Here is a 24,208-nt window from a genome sequence, read left to right on the forward strand (position 1 = left end):
CTTCGTTTGCTTTATACTTTAAGGTTGTAATCCATCGTGCGATAAAGTCGGCGGAATCTGGAGGCAGGAATTGTAGGGTAGGCAATAGATGATGTTTACTGGCTGTGGCGGTTTGAATAGGAATGGCCCCCATGGCCTCCTGTGTTGGAATGCTTGGCCATAGGGAGTGGCACTATTAGGAAGTGTGGCCTTGGGTTGGGGATTTAGCTCAGTGGTAGAGCGCTTGCCTAGCAAGTGCAAGGCCCTGGGTTAGGTCCCCAGCTCTGAAAAAAAAGAAAAGGAAAAGAAAAAAAAAAAGGAAGTGTGGCCTTGTTGGAGAAAGTGTGCCACTGTTGGGGGTGAGCTTGGAGGTCTCCTATGTTCAAGCTACGGCCAGTGTGGTACACAGTTTCCTGCTGGCTGTGGACCGAGATGTAGAACTCTCAGCTGCTTCTCCAGCACCACGGCTGCCTGCAGGCTGCCATGCTTCCCACCATGCCTAAAGAAACTGTAGGCCAGCCGCAATTATACCTTATTCTTTATAAGACTTACTGTGGTCATGACGTCACTTCACAGCAATAAAACCCTAAGACACTGGCTTCCTCTTTTCCCCAATAATAGTTTTAAAAATTCACTTCACAGTCCCGCCACCCTCTTCTCCCAGTTCCACCACAAATCCTTCTTCCCATTGCTCCTCCCCCTTACCCTCCCCCTTGGGTACCACCCCACCCTGGGACATCTAGTCCTGGCAGAAGACACTGGTTTTCTTTTCATGGCTTCCTCAGCCTGCTTTCATACACAACCCAGGACCATCTGACGAGTGGTAGCACTGCCCACAGAGCTGGGTCCTCCCACACTAATTACTAATCAAGAAAACACCCTACACATTTGCCTACAGGCTAGTCTGATGGAGGCATTGTCTCAACTGAGGCTCCTCTTCCCAGATAACTCTAGTTTGTATCAAGCTAACAAAATAGCTAAGCTGGGCAGAAGGAGAGCTGCGCATCTTCTAAGTTTCGGAGGCTGACTGGGGCTCATTTAGTTTCCGAGACTTATGATCCAAGCTCCTCTCTCTAACAGGGGATGTTTGAATTTTGAGGACAGGTACACAACACCCAAGGACAGCACTGACGAACTCTCATCTGGACTGAGAGGCAAATGGTCTGTCAACCCTACCGCACACACTGATATTGCATGTTGGTCTGCATAGAAGAGCCTCTCACTTCTCGAATGTTCTCCCCACCCCAAGGTGGCTCTGAGCTTGGCTGTCTGCCAATTCTGTTTTGTTTGAGGCTCTGGCATGATCAATATTCTATCACCTTTGAACCCTTGCTCTTTAGATCCCCACATGGATATCATACTTTCACTTAAACCAAGTTTTCAAGAACTGAGTGATGGAAATTGGTTCCAATAAACAGGCCACTCCAGTTTTGAAAATGGGTCTGTGTGACCCTGACTGGCCTGAACTTGCTGTATAAAACAGACTGGCAGTGTTCCTCTTGCCCCAGCATCCCTAGTGTGCACAGGCAGAGGTCTCACCACCAAGACTCACTATTTACACAATTTTTTTTTAAAAGATTTATTTATTTATTGTATATGAGTACACTGTAGCTGTTCAGACACACCAGAAGAGGGCATCAGATCTCATCACAGATGGTTGTGAGCCACCATGTGGTTGCTGGGATTTGAACTCAGGACCTCTGGAAGAGCAGTCAGTGCTCTTAACCACTGAGCCATCTCTCCAGCCCCCTTACACAATTTTTTTTTTTTTTTGGTTCTTTTTTTTCGGAGCTGGGGACCGAACGCAGGGCCTTGCGCTTCCTAGGCAAGCGCTCTACCACTGAGCTAAATCCCCAACCCCTATTTACACAATTTTAATGCTACAATATTTTTTTGTTCTTTCTGTTCCTCCTTCCCCTCTTTCAGTGTATACTTTTCTGAAGTCAAAGTTGGTAATATATTTTTTAACCTCCTGGCATATTAATAAAGCTGTTTTCTTCGTACTGGATGGATTGAATCATGCAGCTATTGGTTTTTGTTTTTGTTTTTTTTGTAAACAAGTTTTTCCCCACATTTTGTTGTTGTTTGGTTGGTTTTTGTTTTTCTATACAGAGTTTCTTTGTGTTGTCCTAGGTGTCCTGGAACTCTGTATACCAGGCTGATCTTGAACTCATAGAGAACACCTGATCACCGACCGGTGTGTGCCGCCATGCCTCGCTTTAAACAAGTTTTCAAACTCTTAAAATATGGTAAAAAAAAAAAAAAAGCTGTAACATTCATTGTTAAAGATGCCCTCTTCTGGTGTGGCTGAAGACAGCTACCATACACTTACATAAAATGAATCCTTTGAACACATTTTATGTGTACGAGTGTTTTGCCTGCAAGTATGGCTTGTGCACCACATTGTGCAGTGCTAGAAGAAGCCAGAAGAGGCTGGTTGTGAGCGGTTGTGTGAGTGCTGGGATTCAACTAGGGCCTTCTGGAAGAGAAGCCAGTGCTCTCAACTGCTGAGCCAGCTCCCAGCTTCTTCCCCCCATATTTATTCTTTCATGAATACATTGTAGCTGTCTTCAGACACACCAGAAGAGGGCATCAGATCCCATTACAGATGGTTGTGAGCCACCATGTGGTTGCTGGGGATTGAACTCAGGACCTCTGGAAGAGCAGTCAGTGCTCTTAACAGTGAGCCGTCTCTCCAGCCCACTATGGTTATCTAAATCATCCTTGGAGTCACTAGCCACTTTAAATTCCAGTAGCAAGGAGCTCCTCCCCAAAGAGCTTCATTAATTCTCCTTATTGGGAGATTTTTCAACTCAAAACCTGGCAATCTTCTCTGACACTTTTCTTAAGCGAGTCTGCTCCCATGCTCTTTTGTATTAAAGCCATTTGAGTTTCTAATTCTTTCAGTCCGACTCTAGTTCATACATTTAATACCTGCCTTTGGGAGACAGGCAGGCTTATCTCTGTGAGTTCGAGGATAAACCATAAATACCGAGTTCCAGACCAGGCGGAAGAGGTTTGGCCTGGGCCCTATGTAGTCCCGCCAGCGTGTCACTTAGGTTTTCATTATCTTCAGAACACCTGCTCCAGGTCTTTGGCAGCAATACCCTTGTTTTGGTGACTGCGGGGGGCCCAGTTTGCAAACACGAGTTCATAAAGCACGCGTGCAAGTAGTAGTGTGTGATGGGTGGGTGGGGTCCACCTTGGCAACCCAGAGACCGAGGCAGGAGGATAGCCACAAGTTCGAAGCTAGTTCGGGCTGCACTAGTGAGACACTGCTTAAAACAAACAACAAAAACCAAAGCAAATAAAACAAAACTGTTAAGTCCTGTAGGTAGCAGAGTGCAGAAGCAGCCAGCCAGCTTCCCGATGTGCGCGCCAGACACACACAGCCTTCAATGAACCTGCTGGTCGGCCCAGACAGTAAGTGGCTCAGGCACCCGCTCCGATTGGCTGACAAGGCCACACTCCAGCCAATGAGAGCGTTCCTTGTTGGTCCGTCGCGCTCAGGAGTCCGGTGCTCCGGCCGTTGCCCTGGAGACGCCGGAAGAGTTCCGGGGAGTGAGGGCTCGGAGGTCCGTGCAGGGCTCCGGTGAGCGCGAGGAGGTGGGAACACGCGACGCCCGCTCTCCATTACGGGCGCGGTGGGCCGAAGCCTGGCTCGAGACCCGAAGGCGCTGACAAGGACCTTCTGGCCACGCCTGCTCCTCCGCGCGCCCCGCCGCTGCGCCCGGAGGCGCCCAGGGTGGGTCACTGGGACCGCAGCTCGAAGCCATCCCTTTCTGTGCGTCCTTTCATTCACCTTCACAGCAGCCCAGAGAGGTGAGTGTGGTGTTAATGCCATTTATAGGAGTGGAAACTGAGGCTGAGGGAAGGTTTTAAACGACTTAAAGTTCCGGTGCGGCTTACTCTGACTGCAGCCATTCTTCTGAACACCCTCTATGGAGGAGGCAGGTAAAACGACTTTACCTGGCGCTCTCACGTTTCTGCACTTGTGGATTTGGGGGCTGCTTAACTCTTCAAGATGTGACTTCTTAGAGGTCAGCAGTGTGGCCTATTGAACCTCATGTGGGTAAAGTTCCTTCTATGTGATTGATTACTGTGCTTAGACATAGAATTTAGAATGGTCTCCTTCGGGGGTTGACAAACTCTTGTAGATATATTTTATAATATGTTGTAGAGTTAATTAAAAATAACCAATACTAAAAAAAAAAATAACCAATACTTTTAATGGTAAGTGTTTTAGATTTGGGATGACTGTTGCTCAATTATGTTTCATGAAGAAGGCCAAAGACAATATATCAGACAGTGTGTCGCTATAATTTTATTTATAGATACTGAAACTTGAATGGAAATATTTTTCGTGTAATTTTCATGAACCAAGGGTTTGGTCAGTTGGTTGTTTTCCTCATTTTTTTTTTTTTTTTCGGAGCTGGGGACCGAACCCAGGGCCTTGCGCTTCCTAGGTAAGCGCTCTACCACTGAGCTAAATCCCCAGCCCCTTTCCTCATTATAAATGTAAAAACAAAACAAAACAAAACAAAAGCCATCCTTCTCTCTCGGGCTGTACAGTAGCAGTGGATGGAGAACCTACAGGCCATGTCTAGTTCAGAACTTCACATCATAGAGGGAATGGACGTGGAGAGGGGCATGTGGGCTAAGTCAGTTTCGCACACACAGTTCTACCCTAAACTTGAGACTGCCAGAAGATGGGTGTCTTAGTTAGCATTTTCCTGCTGTGAACAGACACCATGACCAAGGCAATTCATAAGAACAACATTTAATTGGGGCTGGCTTACAGTTTCAGAGGTTCAGTCCATTACCATCAAGGTGGGACTGTGGCAGCATCCAGGCAGGCCTCGTGCAGGAGGAGCTAAGAGTCCTACATTGTCATTTGAAGGCTGCTAGCATAATACTGACTTCCAAGATGCTAGGACTAGGGTCTTGAAGCCTATGCCCACAGTGACACACCTCCAACAGGGCCACACTTCCAAATAGTGCTACTCCTTGGGCTAAGCATATGCAAACCATCACACCAGGTGTAGTGGCTTGTGTCTTTAATCCCAAGCTCTCTGGAGGCAGAGACAGGCAGATCTCTGAGTTCAAGGCCAACCTGGTTTACAGAGCAAGTTCCAGGACAGTCATAGCGAGACCCTATCTTGAAAACTCCCTTATCCTCCCCCCTCCCCCCAAAAAAGATCCCCAGGCTCCTAGACCCTAGGAGGCCCCTTTGTTGCTTATCATTAACTGGATGACAGTTCTGAGGGGCTTAAAGTGCTTTTCTTTATTATGATCTTGAGCAATGGAAACTGTTCTTCAAAGAGTTTGGAAACAGACCCTCTATGTCGGTGCATGCTTTTAGTCTCGGACCTTAGGAGGAAGAGGCATGTGGTTCTGTAAATTCCAGGCAGCCTGGTCTATATAGCAAGTCCAGGCCCAGTCAGCTGGTGCTACGTAAATTCTGTGTTTTAAAAAAGAAGGGGGTTGGGGATTTAGCTCAGTGGTAGAGCGCTTGCCTAGGAAGCGCAAGGCCCTGGGTTCGGTCCCCAGCTCCGAAAAAAAGAACCAAAAAAAAAAAAAAAAAAAGAGAAAAAAGAAAGAGGTGGGGGTTGTCTTGATAATTTAAAATGATTAATGTGTTATTCTTAGAAAACTGCAACAGCTAGGCTGGGAATTGATAAATGATTATAGATTAAACACCCCAATTTGAAAATCTGAATTTCACCCAAGTCCAAAACTCTTTGAGTGCAGAGATGACTGTGGAAATTCTGCATCATGAAACTTTGACTCTTGTACAAGTTATTAAACATTTTATGTAAAATTATCTTCAGGCTATGTGGCTAAAGTATATGATGAAGTAAATTTTGTGAGAAGGATGCCCTTGAACTTGCACCGTCTCCCAGTGCCTCTTTCTCCTGAATGCTGGGATGATGGGACAGCAAGCCCAGCTTTAAAAAAAAAAGTATTTGATTGATAGGTTCTCTTCTGTCTGAGGGGTGTGTGGGGCGTGAGTGCCACAGCAGCAACTGGAGGTCAGAGGACAGCTTTGTGCATATTCCAGGGATAGAACTCAGGTTCCTTTACCATCTTAGCCACCTCGAAGCTGGTGACGGTGTTTGCTGCCTGCCAAGCCCGAGTTACCATAAGCACCACCTCTTCAAGGTCACACTGTGTGCCAGCGTTGCCCCACTGAGGTCCAGGAACCTTTTGGGGAGCAGGCTGAAATTGACCCTAAACCGTAGCACATACACACTTGAACACAGTTCTGGACCTAATCTCTTTGTTGCTGCATGTACTGGTTGGTACCTCTAGTTTCAGCCATTAAGGCTTTATGTAGCCTGTGCTAATATACTGTGCGTACTAATGGCTTACTGTGTGTGTACTAATGGCTTACTGTGTGTGTATATTTTGTGTTTATAATATTGGTTAAAGCTTATACCCTTCTTAGAAGGTTTTTTTTTATACTTTGTTCCTAGGTTTTTCTGAATGGTGCTTAGTGCCATCTTGTCTTGGTGTTTCTATTGGGACACCTTCGCATAGCTGAGCCCTACCTGAGGAGAAGTCCATTGCATTCATGTTCACACTTTGAGTTGTGCTTTACAATTTTCCCTGCATACGATGCGGATCTCTTACTGAGGACTTCATCTTGTTGCTCCTGTGAATGGGATATTTGCTTATATGTATACATCGATTTTTATATTAATCTGTAAATTATTTTAATTTTAAAATTACGTATGTGTGTAGGTCTGTGTGTGTGTGTAGGTCTGTGTGCGTGTATGTTCACGGGATGTAGATGTCCAGGGAAGCCTGGAGAGTGCACCAGCTCTTCAGGAGCTGGAGTTACAGATGGCTGGACCTACCCGATGTTGGTGCTGGGAACCAAACTGTGTCCTCTGCTAGAGTACTCGATGCTCTTCTCTGCTGAGCCAGGCTCCAACTCTGTACTCATTAGCTAATGGCTTACTGTGTGTACTAATGGCTTACTGTGTGTGTACTAATGGCTTACTCTGTATGTACTAATGGCTTACTGTGTATGTACTAATGGCTTACTGTGTATGTACTAATGGCTTACTCTGTATGTACTAATGGCTTACTGTGTGTGTACTAATGGCTACTGTGTATGTACTAATGGTATACTGTGTGTGTACTAATGGCTTACTGTGTGTGTACTAATGGCTACTGTGTGTGTACTAATGGTATACTGTGTGTGTACTAATGGCTTACTGTGTGTGTACTAATGGCTTACTGTGTGTGTACTAATGGCTTACTGTGTGTGTACTAATGGCTTACTGTGTATGTACTAATGGCTTACTCTGTATGTACTAATAATGGCTTACTGTGTGTGTACTAATGGCTTACTGTGTGTGTACTAATGGCTTACTGTGTGTGTACTAATGGCTTACTGTGTGTGTACTAATGGCTTACTGTGTGTGTACTAATGGCTTACTGTGTGTGTACTAATGGCTTACTGTGTGTGTACTAATGGCTTACTGTGTGTGTACTAATGGCTTACTGTGTGTGTACTAATGGCTTACTGTGTATGTACTAATGGTGTGTTGTGCTCTGTTACTGAGTTCTTTTATTAGTGTATGGGTTAGTGGATTTTTTAAAAAGGTATTCTGTTTTATTATTGGCAATTAGTACCACTTTTCTTGGGTTTCTTTTTGTTTCTTTGTTTTGTTTTGCTTTATTTTGGTCTTGTCGTTGTTTCAAGACAGGATTTCTTTGTGTCCCCTGTCTTGGAACTCACTCTGTAGACCAGGCTGGCTGGCCTTGAACTCAGAAAGACCCACCTGCCTCAACCTCTAGAGTGCTGGAATTAAAGGCATATGTCACTGTCACCTAATTAGTAACACTTTTACTTCTTAGTCAACTCTTTTTTTTTAACATAGAATCTCACCATATAGCCCAGGCCAGCTGTGAGCCCACAGTCTACTGCCTCAGCCTTCCATTGCTGGGGTTACAGTGGTGAGAGTAAATGTAACCTTTATACCCATGCTTAAACCTCAGTTTGCTTTTCTTGTCCGCACTGCATTGGCCGATCGCCCTAGTGCCGTAGTGGATAATAGCAGAGGTAGTGGTCATCTGACTTTATCCCTGATAGCAATGGAAATGTGTGAAGTGCTTTCCATTAAATACTCTTCTGGCTTCAGAACCAAGGTATACATTTCTATTTTATCATGATAAGAAGTTATTCTTCTTTTTGCATCTTTTTCAAAAGATTTTTGGTTGTTCTTGCTTATCGCTATTGAATTTGATCATTTTTTAATCTGAAGAATAAATTCATTTTAAATTACCTTATTGTGTACCTGCTTGACTATATGCGCACCATGAGCATACAGTACCTGCAGAGGCCAGAAGAGGGCACTGGATCCCACGGAACTGGGTTACAGGAGGTTGTGAGCCACCTGATATGTGAGCTAAACCTTGGTCCTCGGCTGGAGCAGCCAGCACAGCCAGCGCTTTTAAATGCTATGCTGTGTCTGTATGGAAATAACTGATGACTCTTTCCACTTAGATGACGTAATCGTTTTCATTTTTATATTGTTATGTTTCTTTTATTTTAGATTGATTTGCTTTTGTTAATGTAGACAGGGTCTCACTTTATATATAGCTCAGGCTATACGTGAGCTTAATCTTCCTGCTTGCTGGCCATGACACCTGCAGTGTTGTCCATTATACTTAAACAATTTTAAATAGATGGCTCTTCCTCCTTGTTGTTGACAGTAGTGAATAATGGCCCACGTACACACATACATATGTATTTATATAAGCATATGTGTGTATTGCTTGCATGTGTATACAGGTTTGTGTGTATATTTCTCTCTCTCTCTCTCTCTCTCTCTCTCTCTCTCTGTGTGTGTGTGTGTGTGTGTGTGTGTAGGTCATTGATGAGTATTGGAAGTCATGCTCCATTTTTTTTTTCTTTTTTTCGGAGCTGGGGACCGAACCCAGGGCCTTGCGCTTGCTAGGCAAGTGCTCTACCACTGAGCTAAATCCCCAACCCCGCTTCATTTTTTAAGACAGGATCTCTCGGGCTGGAGAGATGGCTCAGCGGTTAAGAGCTCCGACTGCTCTTCCAGAGGTCCTGAGTTCAATTCCCAGCAACCACATGGTGGCTCACAACCATCTGTAATGAGATCTGATGCCCTCTTCTGGTGTGTCTGAAGACAGCTAGCTACACTGTGCTTGTATACATAAAATAAATAAATAAATATTAAAAAAAAAGACAGGATCTCTCACTGAACCTTGACTTATCAGTAGCTAGACTAGGTGGCCTGAGAGCTCCAGGGGTCTTCTTGTCTCTGCTCCCTAGTTCTAGGCTTACAGATGATGCTGGAGCTCTGAACTCAGGACCTCATATTTGCACAGCAAACTTTATCATTGGAGTCTCAGCCCTTAGGCTTTGATCAGAACTCTCTTGGTTTTAATAACGTATATGGAAAGGTGTGTGTGTGTGTGTGTGTGTGTGTTGGATGGTGTGGTGGTTTGAATAGGAATGGCCCCCATAGACTCTTGTGTTTGAATGCTTGGCCATGGGGAGTGACACTGTTAGAGGGCATGGCCTTGTTGGAGGAAGTGTGTCACTGTGGGGGTGGGCTTTGGTATCTTCAGTACTCAAGCTATATCCACTAACACAGTCCCCTTCTGCCTGTGGATCAAAATGAATTCTTGGCTCCTTCTCCAGCACCATGTCTGCCTGCCCTCCCATGCTTCCCACAGTGACAGTGGACTGAACCTCTGAAACTGTTAGCCAGCCCCAATTAAATGTTGTTCCTTATAAGAGTTCCTGTGGTTGTGGTACCTCTTCATAGTAATGAAACCCAAACTAAGGCAGGTGGGCATACACTTGCCACAGTATACATGCAGGGGTCAGGGGACAGCTGGGTGGAGGTTGGTTTCTTTTCCATATTTATGTGGGTTCTGGGGATTGAACTCGGGTTGTTAAAGCTTGTGCCTTTTCAGGCTGAGTCATCTCTCTAGCCCTTCACCTTGTTTTGAAATCAAGGTCTCTCTTGTTTGCTGTTGTGTTTATCAGGCTGGCCAGCCGGGGCCTGTGAGCTTCCAGGGTATCTCCTGTCTTGCTACAGGAGCACTGGGGTCAGACATGAGATTTCTGATTTTTAGTATGTGTATGGGTATATGTGTATATGCAAATGGTGCAGGTGCCCCACGGGGCTAGAAGAGGGTGTCACATCTTCTGGACTTGGAGTTACAGGTGGTTGTGAGTTGCCTGACAGGGGGACTGAGCCTGTGTCCTCTACTGGAGCTGAGTACTCCTTAGCACTGAACTCTCTCTTGGTCCCAGCCCCATTATCTTGCCGCACTGTTACATTAGGAACCAGATTTCAGTGTTAGTTTTGGAGGGTATAATAATACTCAAGCCACAGTATTCTCCAGTCACCCCTTCTTTGTTCTGAGCACACTGTGTAAAAAACATACATGAAAATTTGTTGTTGTCTTAATAAAATGTCAAATGTTAGATTTTGCCAATAAAGTCTTGGTAGCCATGTGCTAGGGGGAAAGCCTGCTCGCTCAGAGAGGCAGAGAGAGCGCTCAGCTGACCTTCCCCCTCAGTCAATGTCCCGAAGAGAAAAATAAGTTCTCTTTCTCCACTTTGTCTCAAAATCCCTCAAATTGAATGTCCCTCCCTTCTACTTCCTGTGTGCCTCACTATCTGTCCTCCTGACTTCCTCTCTATGGTTTTTCTCTATGTTCTTCCCTGTCCACTGGTTGCTTGCTCCTCCTCTTGACCTATGGTTGACTTTATTTAATCCTGTTTATAAAAACCAGAAAGCTCTTGGATTAGGAGTGTGTTCTAGGGCTGAGCCACCCCATAACTAGAAATAGGTTTTCCCAGTGAATAGCAGAATCTCTGCGTTCACAGTGTGAACAACAAATGCTTTTCGTTCGTAATGCCAAAGACAACAATAATAAAATAGTGGTGATAATAAAGTCACAAGGTGTGGCTGTTTCAATGGCACCAGTTTGCCAGGTGCTCCCACTTTTCTTTTTTCTTTTTTTTTTTAAGTTTCAAAAAGACTTTCTTTAATAAATAAAGAAAATAACTTTAAAGAGTAAACTTGTAGGTTGTGGTGATGGCTCACCAGTGAAGAGCACTTATTACTTTTCAGTTTTCTGGGTTTGCTTCCCAGAGCCCACATGGTAGCTCACAACCGTCTGTAACTCAGGTCAGGGGAATCTGATGGTTTCTTACTTCCTCCGTGTTGTGGTTTGCCCTGGAGTTTTCTGTATTTTGATGCTAATTCCACTGCCCCAAGGACAGCTGCCTAGTCTCGGACTCAGAACTCAGGTGACTTCACCAGAACCACCTCTCCATTGAATTTGTAAAGTACAGGTGAGGCAGGTACAGGATAGAAGGAGGCCTGTCATTGGAGGAGAAGGAAGGATGGGTGGGAGAGAAGTTTGAAGGAAGAGGAAGAGACTAGGAGAGAAAGGAGGAGACAGAGGAGAGAGAGAGAAGGGAGAAGCCATGGCAGGTGATGTTAAGATTCTGCTCTGTGGCTGGAGAGATGGCTCAGTGGTTAAGAGCACTGACTGCTCTTCCCAAGGTTCTGAGTTCAATTCCCAGCAACCACATGGTGGCTCACAACCACCTGTAATGGGATCAGATGCCTCTTCTGGTGTGTCTGAAGACAGCGACAGTGCACTCATAGTAAGATATTCTGCTCTGTGTATTTACAGGTTGTTATCAATGTTCCTAAGGGATGGATGGTACCGGGCTTTGTATGTTTAAGTGGGCAATTATATCTTATCAATTGGATCTAAGATTACTGTGTTGTGTGCTCTTTTAAGGAGGGTTTGAGTGTAGGAAAGTTCGAGGCTGGGATGTGTTTCCGCCAAGATATCTAGCAGATATTTTGGGGCACCGAGGTGCAGGACCTAGCAGGGTGAAAGACTACTACTCTTTTATTTTTATATTTTTACAACAACACCTCAGGTACCAGGTACACACATGGCCACTTTCCTTGATAACTGTGGCTGAGGTGAACACAGATTCTTTTCTCTCATGCTAGTTACTAATATTAACTTTAGGGTACACATTACGAATTACACAGCAACCTTTTGCTATGGGGACTGTCTCCATACAAGAGCATGCCTCTGGCAAAGGATGCCTTCACTCCTCTCCACAGGAGAAGTGCAGCAAACACCTGGTGCCGAGCCCCAGTTCTACTTCATGCACGTGACATGTCCAGGTTAGGGAATCACCGTGATTTTAACCATGTGCGGCTTGGGGTGTTGACTGCTTCACTGCCCTCTCTCAGCCTGGAGGCAGAAAGCAAGGCTTCCAGGAGAATGCTCCTCCTGGAGGAGACCGAGCTCAAAGTACCCTGAATCCAGCTGAGTGGGAAAACATCCCAGGGAACCAAGGAAACACTCCTAGGGGACACACACACACACACACACACACACACACACACACACACACACACACGTTCCAGGGCTGCTCTCAAGGGTTAAGAGACCACAGCACAGTTTAAGAGATTTCCTGAGAAGTAAGGAAGTTGATAGAAACAGAGTCACCTCCGTGAAAGCTGTTGTGGGTCAGACTGCTGCTGGACCTGGGTTTGAGAAGCGAAGCTGCAGAGGGGAGAGGGGAAGGGGCAGTACTGGGTTTGTGTGATCAAATGGACACATGGACAGTAGTCCAGAAAAACTGGAGAGCAGGTCACAGTTCTGAACTGAAGCTCCTGGGAAAGTTGGGAGTGCCCTGCCTGACACGGCAGATGGTCAGATGATAGGTTGGAAGGGGGCTCTTGCCAGTGCTGTGCTAGGTGGGTGTCAACCTTTTTCCTTAGTTTGGTGTGTCTGGTACATTCTTGGGCCTAGTTTTCCTGGTAACACTTTACTATGCTCATGTGCTCCTACAGTCCTAGGTCACCTCATACATTTATAAGGTGGCAACCTTTCTACTCCCAGAAATAAGTCATTTATCTGTCTGTGTTGTGTGGCTTGTGTTAGACAGATGTGCAGTTCACATGTTCACCATGAATAGCCATTCTCCATTCTCAAAATGGGAGTCAAAGCTGCTTGTAAAATGGAGTTTCTGAGGGCAAGGCACAGCCTATAAAAAACCTGTATTTTACACAGTATAGCCTTAGGGCAGGGCACAGCCTGATGTCGGCATTCTCCTTCCCTGCTGATCGATTTCGTCTATTCCAGAGATGCCGCACACCTGGTTGCAGACACTGTTGACTACTTTGCATACGACATCGATCGTTTGGCTTAGTGTTACAGGTTCTTCACGTGCGTGCTCCAGGGTGTTACTCTCTGTGAATGGAGGCTGTTCCTCAAAGACTTTCCACAGTTTATTCATTATGGATGTCCTGTGGCCCCACCTTTTAGCTCTTAGAATAATGCTGTGCCCGTTTATAAGCAGGTTTTGTTGTGGACATGTTTTCTTTTCCTCTGAGTGGGTGCATAGGAGTAGGGTTCCAGATCATAGGCTAATTCTGTCTGGGATTTTGAGAACCTGCCAATGTGTTTTCCATAGGGACTGTTTTATATTTCCAGGAGCAACATAGGAAGTTTTAATTTCTCTACTGTCTTACCAATCCCATCATCTTTTATAGCCTTCAAACTGGTTTGTCTTCTTGTTTGTTTGTTTGTTTGTTTGTTTGTTTTTTTCCTAATATTTCTGAGACAGAGGTGGGCCCGAGTACTGTGCCATTCCTGGCTCTTCTGAACCCCTTTGTCCTGTATCCTCTTTAGGGACTGTCAACTGGCACATCCCCCACCAGTGATGGGAAGTGATCCTCCGTGGTGGCGCTGAATCTCTGAATATGGTAAGGCCTATGTTGTTGGTGACAGTGTTTGTCACTCTGCTCCTGGGGTTAGGGGCATTTGTCCCGTGCAGCCTTTCTTCCTGGAAGGCTGTTGGTGCACCTGTGGGTGAGGATGCTTGTCTGGCTGCTGCTTGTAAGTCATCAGTCACACTGATGCAAAGACACGAAATTGATGTGTTTTATTGGAGTTGTTACTATAATATCCTGGTCTTCTGTGTTGAGTAGAAATTGAGGCTCCCAGCCTGTGTTCTCTTTGTGGGGGACAGTGTCCAGGATATACTTTCCACTCTTGGTTGGTGTCCCAGAGACAAATTCTCATCCTGGAGTTTTCCTCGGGGTGATTGTTGGTGGTTCTTTCTCCACAGTTTTTCATAGCTGAGTGTATATTCTGAAGCATAGATTGTATTCATCTGAGCACTGTGCTGCTATTCCTCTGAATTCATTTCTAGATTCGAATTGCAGCCTTAAATGCCAGCTCCACAATTGAAGATGACCATGAAGGAAGCTTTAAAAGTCACAAAATCCAGACAAAGGAGGCTCAGGTATGCAGTGTGAGATCTTCTTCCGAGGAAGCTCTCGATGCTTATTTTAAATGAATTCCACTGTGTCCTTAGTGGAGTTGTAAGTGGGGATGGCATGGTGAAGATGGCTGGCTCTCTACCTTGCGTTGAACTTGTTTCATGCAGGAGACAGCCACACTGAGAACTGTGTGCCCTGCTCTTTGTGTTGTTGTCCCTTGTCCACCCCCGACTCCCACCCCTGGTGCATGTGTGTGTGTGCAGGACTCTTTCCAGTAATGAGGTCTGAACACTGAGTAGTAGATTTTCTTTGACTGTAGAGGCTGTAGCTGACAATTAATTTAGCAGTCACTCATAGCCTTCCCTTTACATACATTTTTTTTTTTTTTTTTGATTTAAAAGGATCAAGTTTTGTGTATTGTGAAAACATCTCCATCTTGGTTTTCAGGAAGCAGAAGCCTTTGCCCTATACCACAAGGCCCTGGATCTACAGAAACATGACAGGTTTGAGGAGTCTGCCAAGGCCTACCATGAACTCCTGGAGGCTCGCCTGCTGCGAGAGGTGAGGCACTAGTTGTCTGGGCTTTGTTTTTTTGAGACAAAGTCTCACTTTGAAGTCCAGACTAGCTTGAAACTCAGGGTTCTCCTAGATGCTTGGATTACAGGCATGCACCACCCTTCCCAGTGCTTTTCAGTGTCTGTCTCTCTGTTTTACACATGTGGACATATGTGTAACGTGTGTAAAACATACGTTTGTTTGGTTTTAGTTTTTTTCTTGAGACAGGGCTTCATGTGGTCCATGCTAGCCTTGAACTGCCTATGTAGCCACAGCTAGCCACAGCTAGCCTTGAAGTGACTGATTGTCCTACCCCTACCTCCTGCGTGATGAGTGCTGGCTATCCTGGAACTCTCTGTGGACAGACAGGCCTGTAACTATCAGAGTTCCGCCTGTGTCTGCCTCCTGAGTGTTGTGATTAAAAGTGCATACTGCCATGCCTGGCTGCTGTTTCTGTTTTTAAAACACTTGTCCCTGAATAGGGGGAACTGGCTGGGCTGGGTTTTCAGAACCAATAAATGTTAGCAGCTAAACTGAGCATTCAGATATGGCAGCAGTGGTAGAGAGGGGTCCCTGTCTTTCTTTGTCACCAACCTTCTGCAGAGTGCTTCATGGTGGTTTGGCCTCTCTTTATGTGAAAGAGCTATTGGGTCTGCTTAGACCCAATATGTAGCACCTTCATTTCCAGGTGAAGCGGATCTAGCTGTCTCAAGCAGGAAGCCAGCATCCTATCGGTCGCTTGCTGCGGCTGTAGGGCCGTGGTGTCACTTTTGCCTCTGTCTCCTCTCAGGCAGTTTCATCCGGAGATGAGAAGGAAGGGCTGAAGCACCCTGGACTGATACTGAAATATTCTACGTATAAGAACCTGGCCCAGCTGGCAGCCCAGCGGGAGGACCTGGAGACAGCCATGGAGTTTTATTTGGAGGTATGGAGATGGTAGTATTCAAACTTCCTGTTTAGGAAATTGATGAAGAAGGGACATGAAGCGGTCCTGTTACCTGAAGAGACTTTGTAGCGGTGTCCCCCCAGCCAGGCTCCTGAACCCGAGGCATTGACCACAGAAAGGCCTGGAAGGCAGGCAGGGTTAGAGACTGAGACGGGCTGCAGTGCAGAGGACGAGTGTCAAGTCCTCTGCCATCATGTGGCTTATTCCAGTGCACTTGATTATCTCGCTAGTGAGAGGAGACAGAGCTAACCCTGGGCCTTGGGACCTGTCTGTAGGCCAAGCCGGGCAGGGCTGAGGCTGGAGGCTCACATAGCAGGTAACAAGGTGGTGATCTAGGGTGAAGACCGGAGCCTGACAGCCGTATCTGGTGGACTCTAGTCATAACGACGCTGGTGATATTTCTGTTGTCATCTCTGTTGTGTGTCCCATAGTGTGCCAAGATCAGTCTTCTGCCATCTTGAGAGAAGGGTGAACCTAGCCTCATTTCAGTGATGAGGACCCAGGCTTATTCTGCTAATGAGTGTTGGAACAGTGATGAGGACTAAGGTCTTCTCTGGCTCTTCAGGAATTCTGTTAGATGCCTGTATTATTCTTTGAATTCTATTCCTTTTACTTCTTTTGATATCCTTTAAAGGTTTAGTATGTCGTTTCATTATGTGTGTGTGTGTGTGTGTGGGAGAGTATGAGTGTGGGCATTTGCTAATGCTTTGGCTTCAGAGCCTCCCAGAGCTGGAGTTACCCGTGGTCGTGAGCTGGCTGAGGACCAGAATCCCGTCCTCTGCAAGAGCAGATAGGACTCCTGACCTGTGAGCCACCCTTTCAGCAGCTCCGGAATTCCACCCCTTGAGTATGCGTGTGCACATGCCAGAGGTCAATGCCAGCCTCAGGAACACGTCCAGCTATTTTAGTTCAGGGTCTCTTACTGACCATGAGCTCAACACTTAGAACTCGTCTGATTGGCCAGTAGGTCTCAGAGAGTCACCTGTGTCTGCCGCTCCAGCCCTAGGGACAAGCATGGTCAGCATGTTCATGGGTTTTGAGGATCAAACTTGGGTTCTTGTGTTTGTTAGGCAAGCACTTTACCAGGGGAGTTTCCCCCAAGGCCCTCTTTTGCTTCTTGACTTATTAATATGTAAGGGACACACAGATGTTTCCATTAGCACAGTATGTTGAGAAAATGTTCTAAGCTAAATAAATTAGCTCCTGTAACATTTAAAAAAAAACAAGTTTCGTGAGGTAGTTGACCTGTATTCCAGGGCTGATCCCCCTCCTCTTCCCGAGTGTGGGATTGCAGACAGGGGCATCCAGCCAGGTTTATTATGTAGTTTGTATGTCTTGAGGATTTCATTATGTAGCCTATGCTGTCCTGAAACAGACTTTGTAGCTCACGTTGGCCTTGAACTTACTGTCCTCCTGCCTCAGCCTCCAGAGTGTTGGGACCACAGGTATGAGTCATCAAGCTCTGTTTCATGTGGCTCTTTTTTTTTTTTTTTTTTAAAGATTTATTTACTTATTTATTATAAGTACACTGTAGCTGTCTTCAGACACGCCAGAAGGGGGCACCAGATCTCATTACAGATGGTTGTGAGCCACCATGTGGTTGCTGGGATTTGAACTCAGGACCTCTGGAAGAACAATCAGTGCTCTTAACCACTGAGCCATCTCTCCAGCCCATCATGTGGCTCTTTAAGTGTCATTTCTCTGGGTCTTGGAAACGTGACTCTAGGAAAGTGAGCCAGCTTTGTTAGTTGTAAGTAGGGACACTGCCTTGCCATTTTCCTAGGTGATTTAAACAGCTGGACCAGTGCCGTGTTCCTTTTCTCCCCACCTTGTGTGTTCAATGTAAAATCTAATGCAGTGCATACATGAACCTCTGCTTACACTGCTTTTAGGCCGTGATGCTGGATTCCACAGACGTCAACCTTTGGTACAAGATTGGACATGTGGCCCTGAGGCTCATCCGACTTCCCCTGGCTCGCCATGCTTTTGAGGAAGGGCTCCGGTGTAATCCTGACCACTGGCCCTGCTTGGACAACCTCATCACTGTTTTGTACACCCTCAGCGATTACACAAGTGAGTCGGGCAGAGGAGGGAGGTTGACTTGGGTACGCTAGTAGACGTTCTGTCAAACCAAGGGAGAGTGGAGAGGTCCTTGCATGCCTGACTCATTCTCTTTCCCAGTCCTCATTTAAGTTACCAGTTTGTGACGAGCTGTTACATCTCTAAGGGACTCCTCCTGTTCCCTTTGTGTACCGTCTTTTTGGGCTGCTGTCCCCCCCCACCCCCGAGAAAAAGTCTCCTGTCATCCAGGCTGGTCTTGAACTCACAATGCCTGCCACATCGAGCAGCTTACGGGAGACATTTATTTCTCATAGCTTTGGAGGCTAAGGTTAAGTCTAAGCCTTAAGATCAGGGTGCTAGTAGATCGTGCCTGGGTCTGCCTCCTCCTTGCTTGATGGGGATGGGGTTGGAAGAGAAGAGGGAAGGTGGGAATACCTCACACGTATGTGACACTAGAGGTATAATTCATCCTGAAGCAGAATTCTTCTCTACCCGTGGGCCTGTTAAGCCAGAGAGTTTATGTGCTCTAAAATACAGAGGTGGACATTTGTAGGATAAGCATTTCCTTGTCTATCCCAAAAGTGAGACATAGGAAAGGGAGTGAAAAGTTCCAGATAAGCCCAGAACTTGAGAAGGCAGATCTCATTGTGAGTAGCTTCAGGGGTAATTTGATGCTCTGCCCCCTAGGCTCACTGGGTGGCAATGTCAGTCTCATAGCCGAGGTGTCCCGATGTCAAGGCTGTTTTCCCATTAGTCAGTGCGCGCCCATGGTGGGAGCTTAGACATTCTTTGCAGTGGTTATTCAATCTCGAATCTCGGGGTCAGGGCTGTACAGGAAGGTCACACAGTCTGTTTGCCTCTGGCACTGGGTGTTCTCAGCTGTTCTGGTCTGTTCTAGACCCAGCAGTCTTTACGGTCTGTCCCACCATCACTGTTGTGCATTCTTTGATTCCAGTGTGGGAACTTTGTCCTAGTGTTGACCAGCAAGGCTAGAGCTCTGAAGGCAGTCTTAGCTCCTGAACTGTTTCGTTTGGTTTTGTTTTGTTTTCCTGCTAGCATGTCTTTACTTCATCTGCAAAGCACTGGAGAAAGACTGCCGCTACAGCAAAGGCCTGGTTCTCAAGGAGAAGATTTTTGAAGAGCAACCTTGTCTCCGAAAGGACTCACTCCGAATGTTCCTCAAATGGTAAAGCCTACATCACATCATGTGTGGTTAGGAAGCATCAGGAGCAACCGTCATCCCCTTCACTGCCCTGATGTATGAGTGATTGGAGACCCTGAGCGCCAGGGCTTCATCACCTGGCCGTCCTCATCAACTAGCTTGCTTTAACCTGCTTGCTTTTTGTTCGGTGGAGTTAGGTGATAGGGATTGAACTCAGGGTCATAGATCCTGCCAAGATTTTTTTATCAGTACTGCTCAAATTCAGTATCCCAAACACACCCTGATTGTATGCCAGCCCCTGCCATGCCCAGAGCAAAGCTCCCTCCTACCTGTACCATCCAGAGGCCCCTGCAGTCTGGGCCCTCCCTCTCTCCCTTTGCCTCTTGCTTTTCCCTCTCAGCCTCCTTTTGTCAGAGCTGCTTCTGATCCCTGGGATTCCTCCTGGCCCTTGTGTGAGCATCCTGTGTCTTCAGTCTGTCTCTGACAGATTAACCTCCTTTGCTGCTGGTTTTATGTCTACTTATGTCTACTTCTGTGTCTCATCTGAGAGAAGGGAACCTCAATGGAGAAAATGCCTTCCTAAGATTAGGCTATAGGGGAGGCTGGAGGCCATTTTCTTAATTAGTGATTGATGGGGGAGGGCCCAGTTCACTGTTGGTGGTGCCACCCGTGGGCTGGTGGTCCTGGGTTCTTTGAGAAAGCAAGCTGAGCAAGCCATGAGGAGCAAGTGAGTAAGCAGCACCCTTCCATGGCCTCTGCATCAGCTCCTGCCTCCAGCTTCCTGCTGTGTCTGAGTCCCTCAGTCATGGCCTGTGGATGTATAAGTGAAGACCTGGTTGTATAAGGGAAGTAAACGCTTTCTTCCCCAAGTTGACTTGCAGTCATATTTTATCACAGGAGTAGAAAATCCTCAGATACCTCCTCGGCCATGTTTGCACGTTTCTCCTTAGCACTGCAGTTCTCTGATGTTTCCTCTGCAGCGTTCTGAGCTCTGTGCCCCTTCACAGTCTCTCTAGCCAGAAAAGCCTTCTTGTTGGTCAGGCGTTCCCTGGCCCCTCTCAGGTCGTTCTCTATAAGCCTACGCTGTGTTCATGATGTCTTTAATGAACTACTGTTTCGGTGAGATCCTTAAGTCTCTTGAGTGGTGGCTGTATGACACAGTCCTGCTGGAGCCACCACGACCGTCTGCTCTGGTCTTATCTCAGGCTGCGAGTGGTCACCTGAGACCCTGAGACCCCCATCTTTCTGTATTTGGGGACACCATTGATTTTGATGAACATATTTATTTAATAACTTTGTTGGAACAGGCGATCTTTTCTTTCCTGTGGCTCTTCAGACACAAAGGTGCTAACTTTTAACACACCTGAAAACTCTTTGCCCCATGTAAACTGTGGAAGGAACAAACTGTGTGATTTCCAGTGTATGTAGGTGTACGAAGGCTGATAACCGTCCATTTGAGGTCAGTCCGGTTGTAATTTCTGTTCAGGAAATACCAAATTACTGATTAAAGGGTATCACTGTCTATAAAATGTTAGCATTGGCTCTAGCTTTAACACTCTAATCCCCCACCTTACACACTTGCAGTGACATGTCAGTTCACGAGGTGTCAGTGAATGCAGCAGAGACACAGGCCATTGTAGACGAGGCTCTGGGGCTGCGGAAGAAGAGGCAGGCGTTGATCGTGCGGGAAAAGGAGCCAGACCTGAAACTAGTGCAGCCCATCCCTTTCTTCACGTAAGTGTCTGGTTTCTCCGGGGATGTCAGGTTGGCAGCCCAGGAGGGAGAAACCCCAGGCTAGACCTGGGGCCAATGGGAGGGTAGGGGAGTGCACAGAGCCTAGAGAGCTGGAGTCCTGTACCTGCTTGCAGACTACTAAAAGCCGCTTAGCTCTTTAAGCATGCCCAGTGCGTAAGCTGCTCACCCTGACACCAGGAATGTCCCTTCTAGTCTTCTCTGTGAGAAGGGGAAAGAACATTAACATTTGGACCTGGGACTCTAGCGTTTGTCACAGGGTGGACGCTCATGGCTGTTGAGTCTGCTCATACCAGGGCCAGATGAGATAGATGTTCCTCTTTAAGATGGGTCCCAGCATAGCCTTTGTGAGCTCTGTTATGTATAACAGAGCTCCTTCCTGGACAGAGAGCTGGTTTGGTGGTACACTGGAGTTGGGGTAGGAAGCTTTGCATTCTGGCATTAAAAATGCTTTAAGGGGCTAGGGATTTAGCTCAGTGGTAGAGCGCTTACCTAGGAAGCGCAAGGCCCTGGGTTCGGTCCCCAGCTCCGAAAAAAAGAACCAAAAAAAAAAAAAAAATGCTTTAAAAATTCTGGCATTATGGACAAACTCACGCCTGAAATCCCAGAACTGGGGAGGCTGAAGCCCAGTTCTCTGGTTTCCAGACCGGATTGCACTGCACGGTGAGTTTGAAGCCAGCTGGGGCTCCGCAGTGAGACTGTCTCAAGCATACGTACTGTGCGTCCAGGTTCTGCCGTGACGCTATTGAGTCTAAAGTTAGCATGGTCTGCCATCAGTGTCGCAATCCAAACCCCTTGTCCCTCAGTAGGCTCCTTACTCAGAGTCGTTGCCACTGGTATAGAGCTCCTCTCCTGGCCTCTCCAGAGCAGTCCTGATGCTGATTACATGTTGTTTCTTAAAAGCTGGTAACTGCCTGCCTGCTTCATAGGGGATGGTGTAATGACATAGAACATCAAGGAGTCTCGGCTGAGGTGAGGAGCAGGAAGATCTTGGTCTCTGCACCTGCTCTGGCTTGGCCTTCTCCATTTAGCACATGTTGGATCCAGTATTTTGTCGTTATAGTAGTATAAACGCTGACTGCCTGTCCCCTGATCTGTGAAGATCCTGGGAGCTCTGCTGAATCCCTGCAGGTGCTGACCGGTATGGCGGACCTGTCTTTGCAGGTGGAAGTGCCTTGGAGAGAGCTTGCTTGCCATGTACAATCACCTCACCACGTGTGAGCCTCCCAGGCCCAGCCTGGGCAAGAGGATTGACCTGTCTGACTACCAGGATCCCAGCCAGCTGCTAGCCCCCTCCGTCGTGGTTACTCCTGTCAGTGTGGTCCAGCCAAGTCCTGTTTGCACCAATCCAACTGTTGCTGTGGCCGAGCCTGTGCTCTCCTACACCTCTGTGACCACAACCAGCTTCCCACTGCACAGTCCTGGCCTGCTGGACACGGGCACTCCTATGGGTGAGCAGGCCTTGTGGACTCACATTCTTAAGAGCCCATGTACGGGGAGCCCAGCAGGAGTAAGAGCAGGAGGCCTTGGCATCTCCGGGGAGATATATCATGCTGGTCTTTGTGGCCTGAGTGAGAACGAGCTCAGTTGGTAAAGCACTCGCTTTATGAGTGTGAGGACCAGAGTTCAAATCCCGAGCAGCTATATGAAGAGCTGAGTGCAGTGACAGAGGCCTAGAGTCTTACTGCTGGGGAGGTGGGGATAGGAGGATCTTAGGAGCTCACTAGTATTACAGGGCCAGGGAAAGACTGTCTAAGAAATAAAGTGGAGCATGGTCTGAGTGGAAATGAGAGCTCCAGCCTTGTAAAAAACTGTATCCTGGCCCCAGGACATGGACCTGCCTCTCCCCCAGCCATGTGTTGGTGGTGCTGCCACACACCTTTAATCAGCACTCAGGAGGCAGAGGCACTCAGATCTCAGCGAGTTCTAGGCCAACCTGTCTATAGAGTGAGTTCTAGGATAGGCTACACAGAGAAACCCTGTCTCAAAAGAAAAAAGGTACCTCGTCCCCTTGCTGTCCTTGGTGTTGGTCCTGCTTTCTTGCTAGGTGGATGCATTCCTAGTTCTTGGACCATAGAAAACATTAACATAAATTATTACCATGTGCAGTAGTGCATTTTAATTAGCACTGGAATTGTAAAGTTTTTTTTTTCCAGGAGTTCCCATGCAGTTTTCTGATTTTTCTGCCGCTGTACAAAAGAACACTGGCAGGAGAGAGTGACTGCAGCGTGGTTGGCTGGTCCTCTCAGCTGCATGACATTCCTTTGTTCTCTGTGTAATTCATGGGTCTCGAGCTAATCCCCTCATTGGGCATTGGGGGGGTAGTGCCACTCATTCACCCATCCCAGGAGACTGCCTGCAGGCCGCAGGCTCTCACAGCTTGTTAGTACGAGTGTTCTGAGCCCTGACCTGCGGTCTTTTGGGCTCAGGAAGAGCATGACCGACCATTAGGGACTCAGGACTTCGTGTTGTTGAACTGTTAGAGAAGATGCTGGTGTTGGTGGATCGTAAAAGAGGGGACCAGTGGGTCCTCTCCCGCCATTGTGTAATAGTTTGTCATTCTTTGTGAAGGTGATGTTTCCGGAGGAGATAAATCTAAAAAAGGGGTGAAGCGTAAGAAGACTTTAGAGGAAAGTGGGGAGACAGCAAAGCGGAGGTCTGCCCGTGTCCGCAACACCAAGTGCAAAAAAGAAGAGAAGGTGGATTTCCAGGGGCTTCTGGTAAAGTTCCTGCCGTCCAGGTACTGGGCACTTGGTGACTTTTCAGCCTGTTTGCCCCTGCCCTCGGGTGCCCCCTTCTTCCCCTGGACCTTTGCTTGAATACAGAGTGGGTTTCCCGGCTCCTGAGTACAGGAGCTGCCTGTTTATCCCCTGGTGACTGACTGGCTGCTTCCTGAGTCCTCCCAGGATGAAAGAGAGGGGCTGGGGCAGCGTAGTCAGGACACCCACGTGTTCTCGGGGTATCCAGGGCCGCTGGGATGCTCGTGGAAGCCCCTGGAAGGAAGCCACCTGCCTTTCAGTGGGCCTGTGCCTGCCTGGCTTTACGTTGCCATGGCTCCATGGCACTCTGAGAAGATGGAGGGAGAGCCTGCCCCTTCATTTGATCAGTTCTCCATGTTCCTCAAAGAATCCCAGGTTTTTATCACTCCTGCTTTGGCCTTGCTTTTCTTCAGAAGCCCCGGGCGCTCGCTCTATCCTGAGCCTTTCTAGGACTTACTGTGCCAGCGGGCCTGCTTCCTGGTGCTCCGCATTTCATTCCCGGTAGAGTGAAGGGGCAAGTAATGTGCTCTGGTCCATCATCCCCTCACAGCATCTGGGGGCATGCTCGTGGCTTGCCAGGACTTCCTCTCTCACCCCTGTGTCTTCCTCCATTGTTACCTGAGGAGGGTTTCATCAGTACTCCGTCCAGAGATCTCAAGTCTTGGTT

General features: G+C 47.2%; 1 protein-coding gene across 5 annotated transcripts in view; it reads left to right on the forward strand.

Annotated features, from left to right (window-relative positions):
- The first annotated feature begins 3,515 nt into the window (after positions 1-3,515).
- Cabin1 (calcineurin binding protein 1) overlaps positions 3,516-24,208 on the forward strand; it is a 122,042-nt gene continuing 101,349 nt past the window's right edge. For 4 of the 5 annotated variants that reach the window (XR_015645094.1, XR_015645095.1, XM_087598410.1 and 1 more), the window contains exons 1-10: positions 3,516-3,801; positions 13,714-13,787; positions 14,237-14,329; positions 14,754-14,867; positions 15,652-15,786; positions 17,700-17,880; positions 18,925-19,054; positions 20,615-20,764; positions 21,947-22,233; positions 23,354-23,522. Coding sequence is in view for 3 of the 5 variants with exons in the window: in XM_087598410.1 (XP_087454536.1) it covers positions 13,785-13,787; positions 14,237-14,329; positions 14,754-14,867; positions 15,652-15,786; positions 17,700-17,880; positions 18,925-19,054; positions 20,615-20,764; positions 21,947-22,233; positions 23,354-23,522 (1,262 nt within the window). In the remaining 2 variants the exon portion in view is untranslated. The remainder of the gene's footprint in view (positions 3,802-13,713; positions 13,788-14,236; positions 14,330-14,753; positions 14,868-15,651; positions 15,787-17,699; positions 17,881-18,924; positions 19,055-20,614; positions 20,765-21,946; positions 22,234-23,353; positions 23,523-24,208) is intronic. The other variant, NM_053575.2, reaches the window with a different exon arrangement.

Source organism: Rattus norvegicus, chromosome 20 (assembly GCF_021556685.1).
Source record: "Rattus norvegicus strain SHRSP/BbbUtx chromosome 20, alternate assembly SHRSP_T2T, whole genome shotgun sequence".
Classification (NCBI taxonomy): domain Eukaryota; kingdom Metazoa; phylum Chordata; class Mammalia; order Rodentia; family Muridae; genus Rattus; species Rattus norvegicus.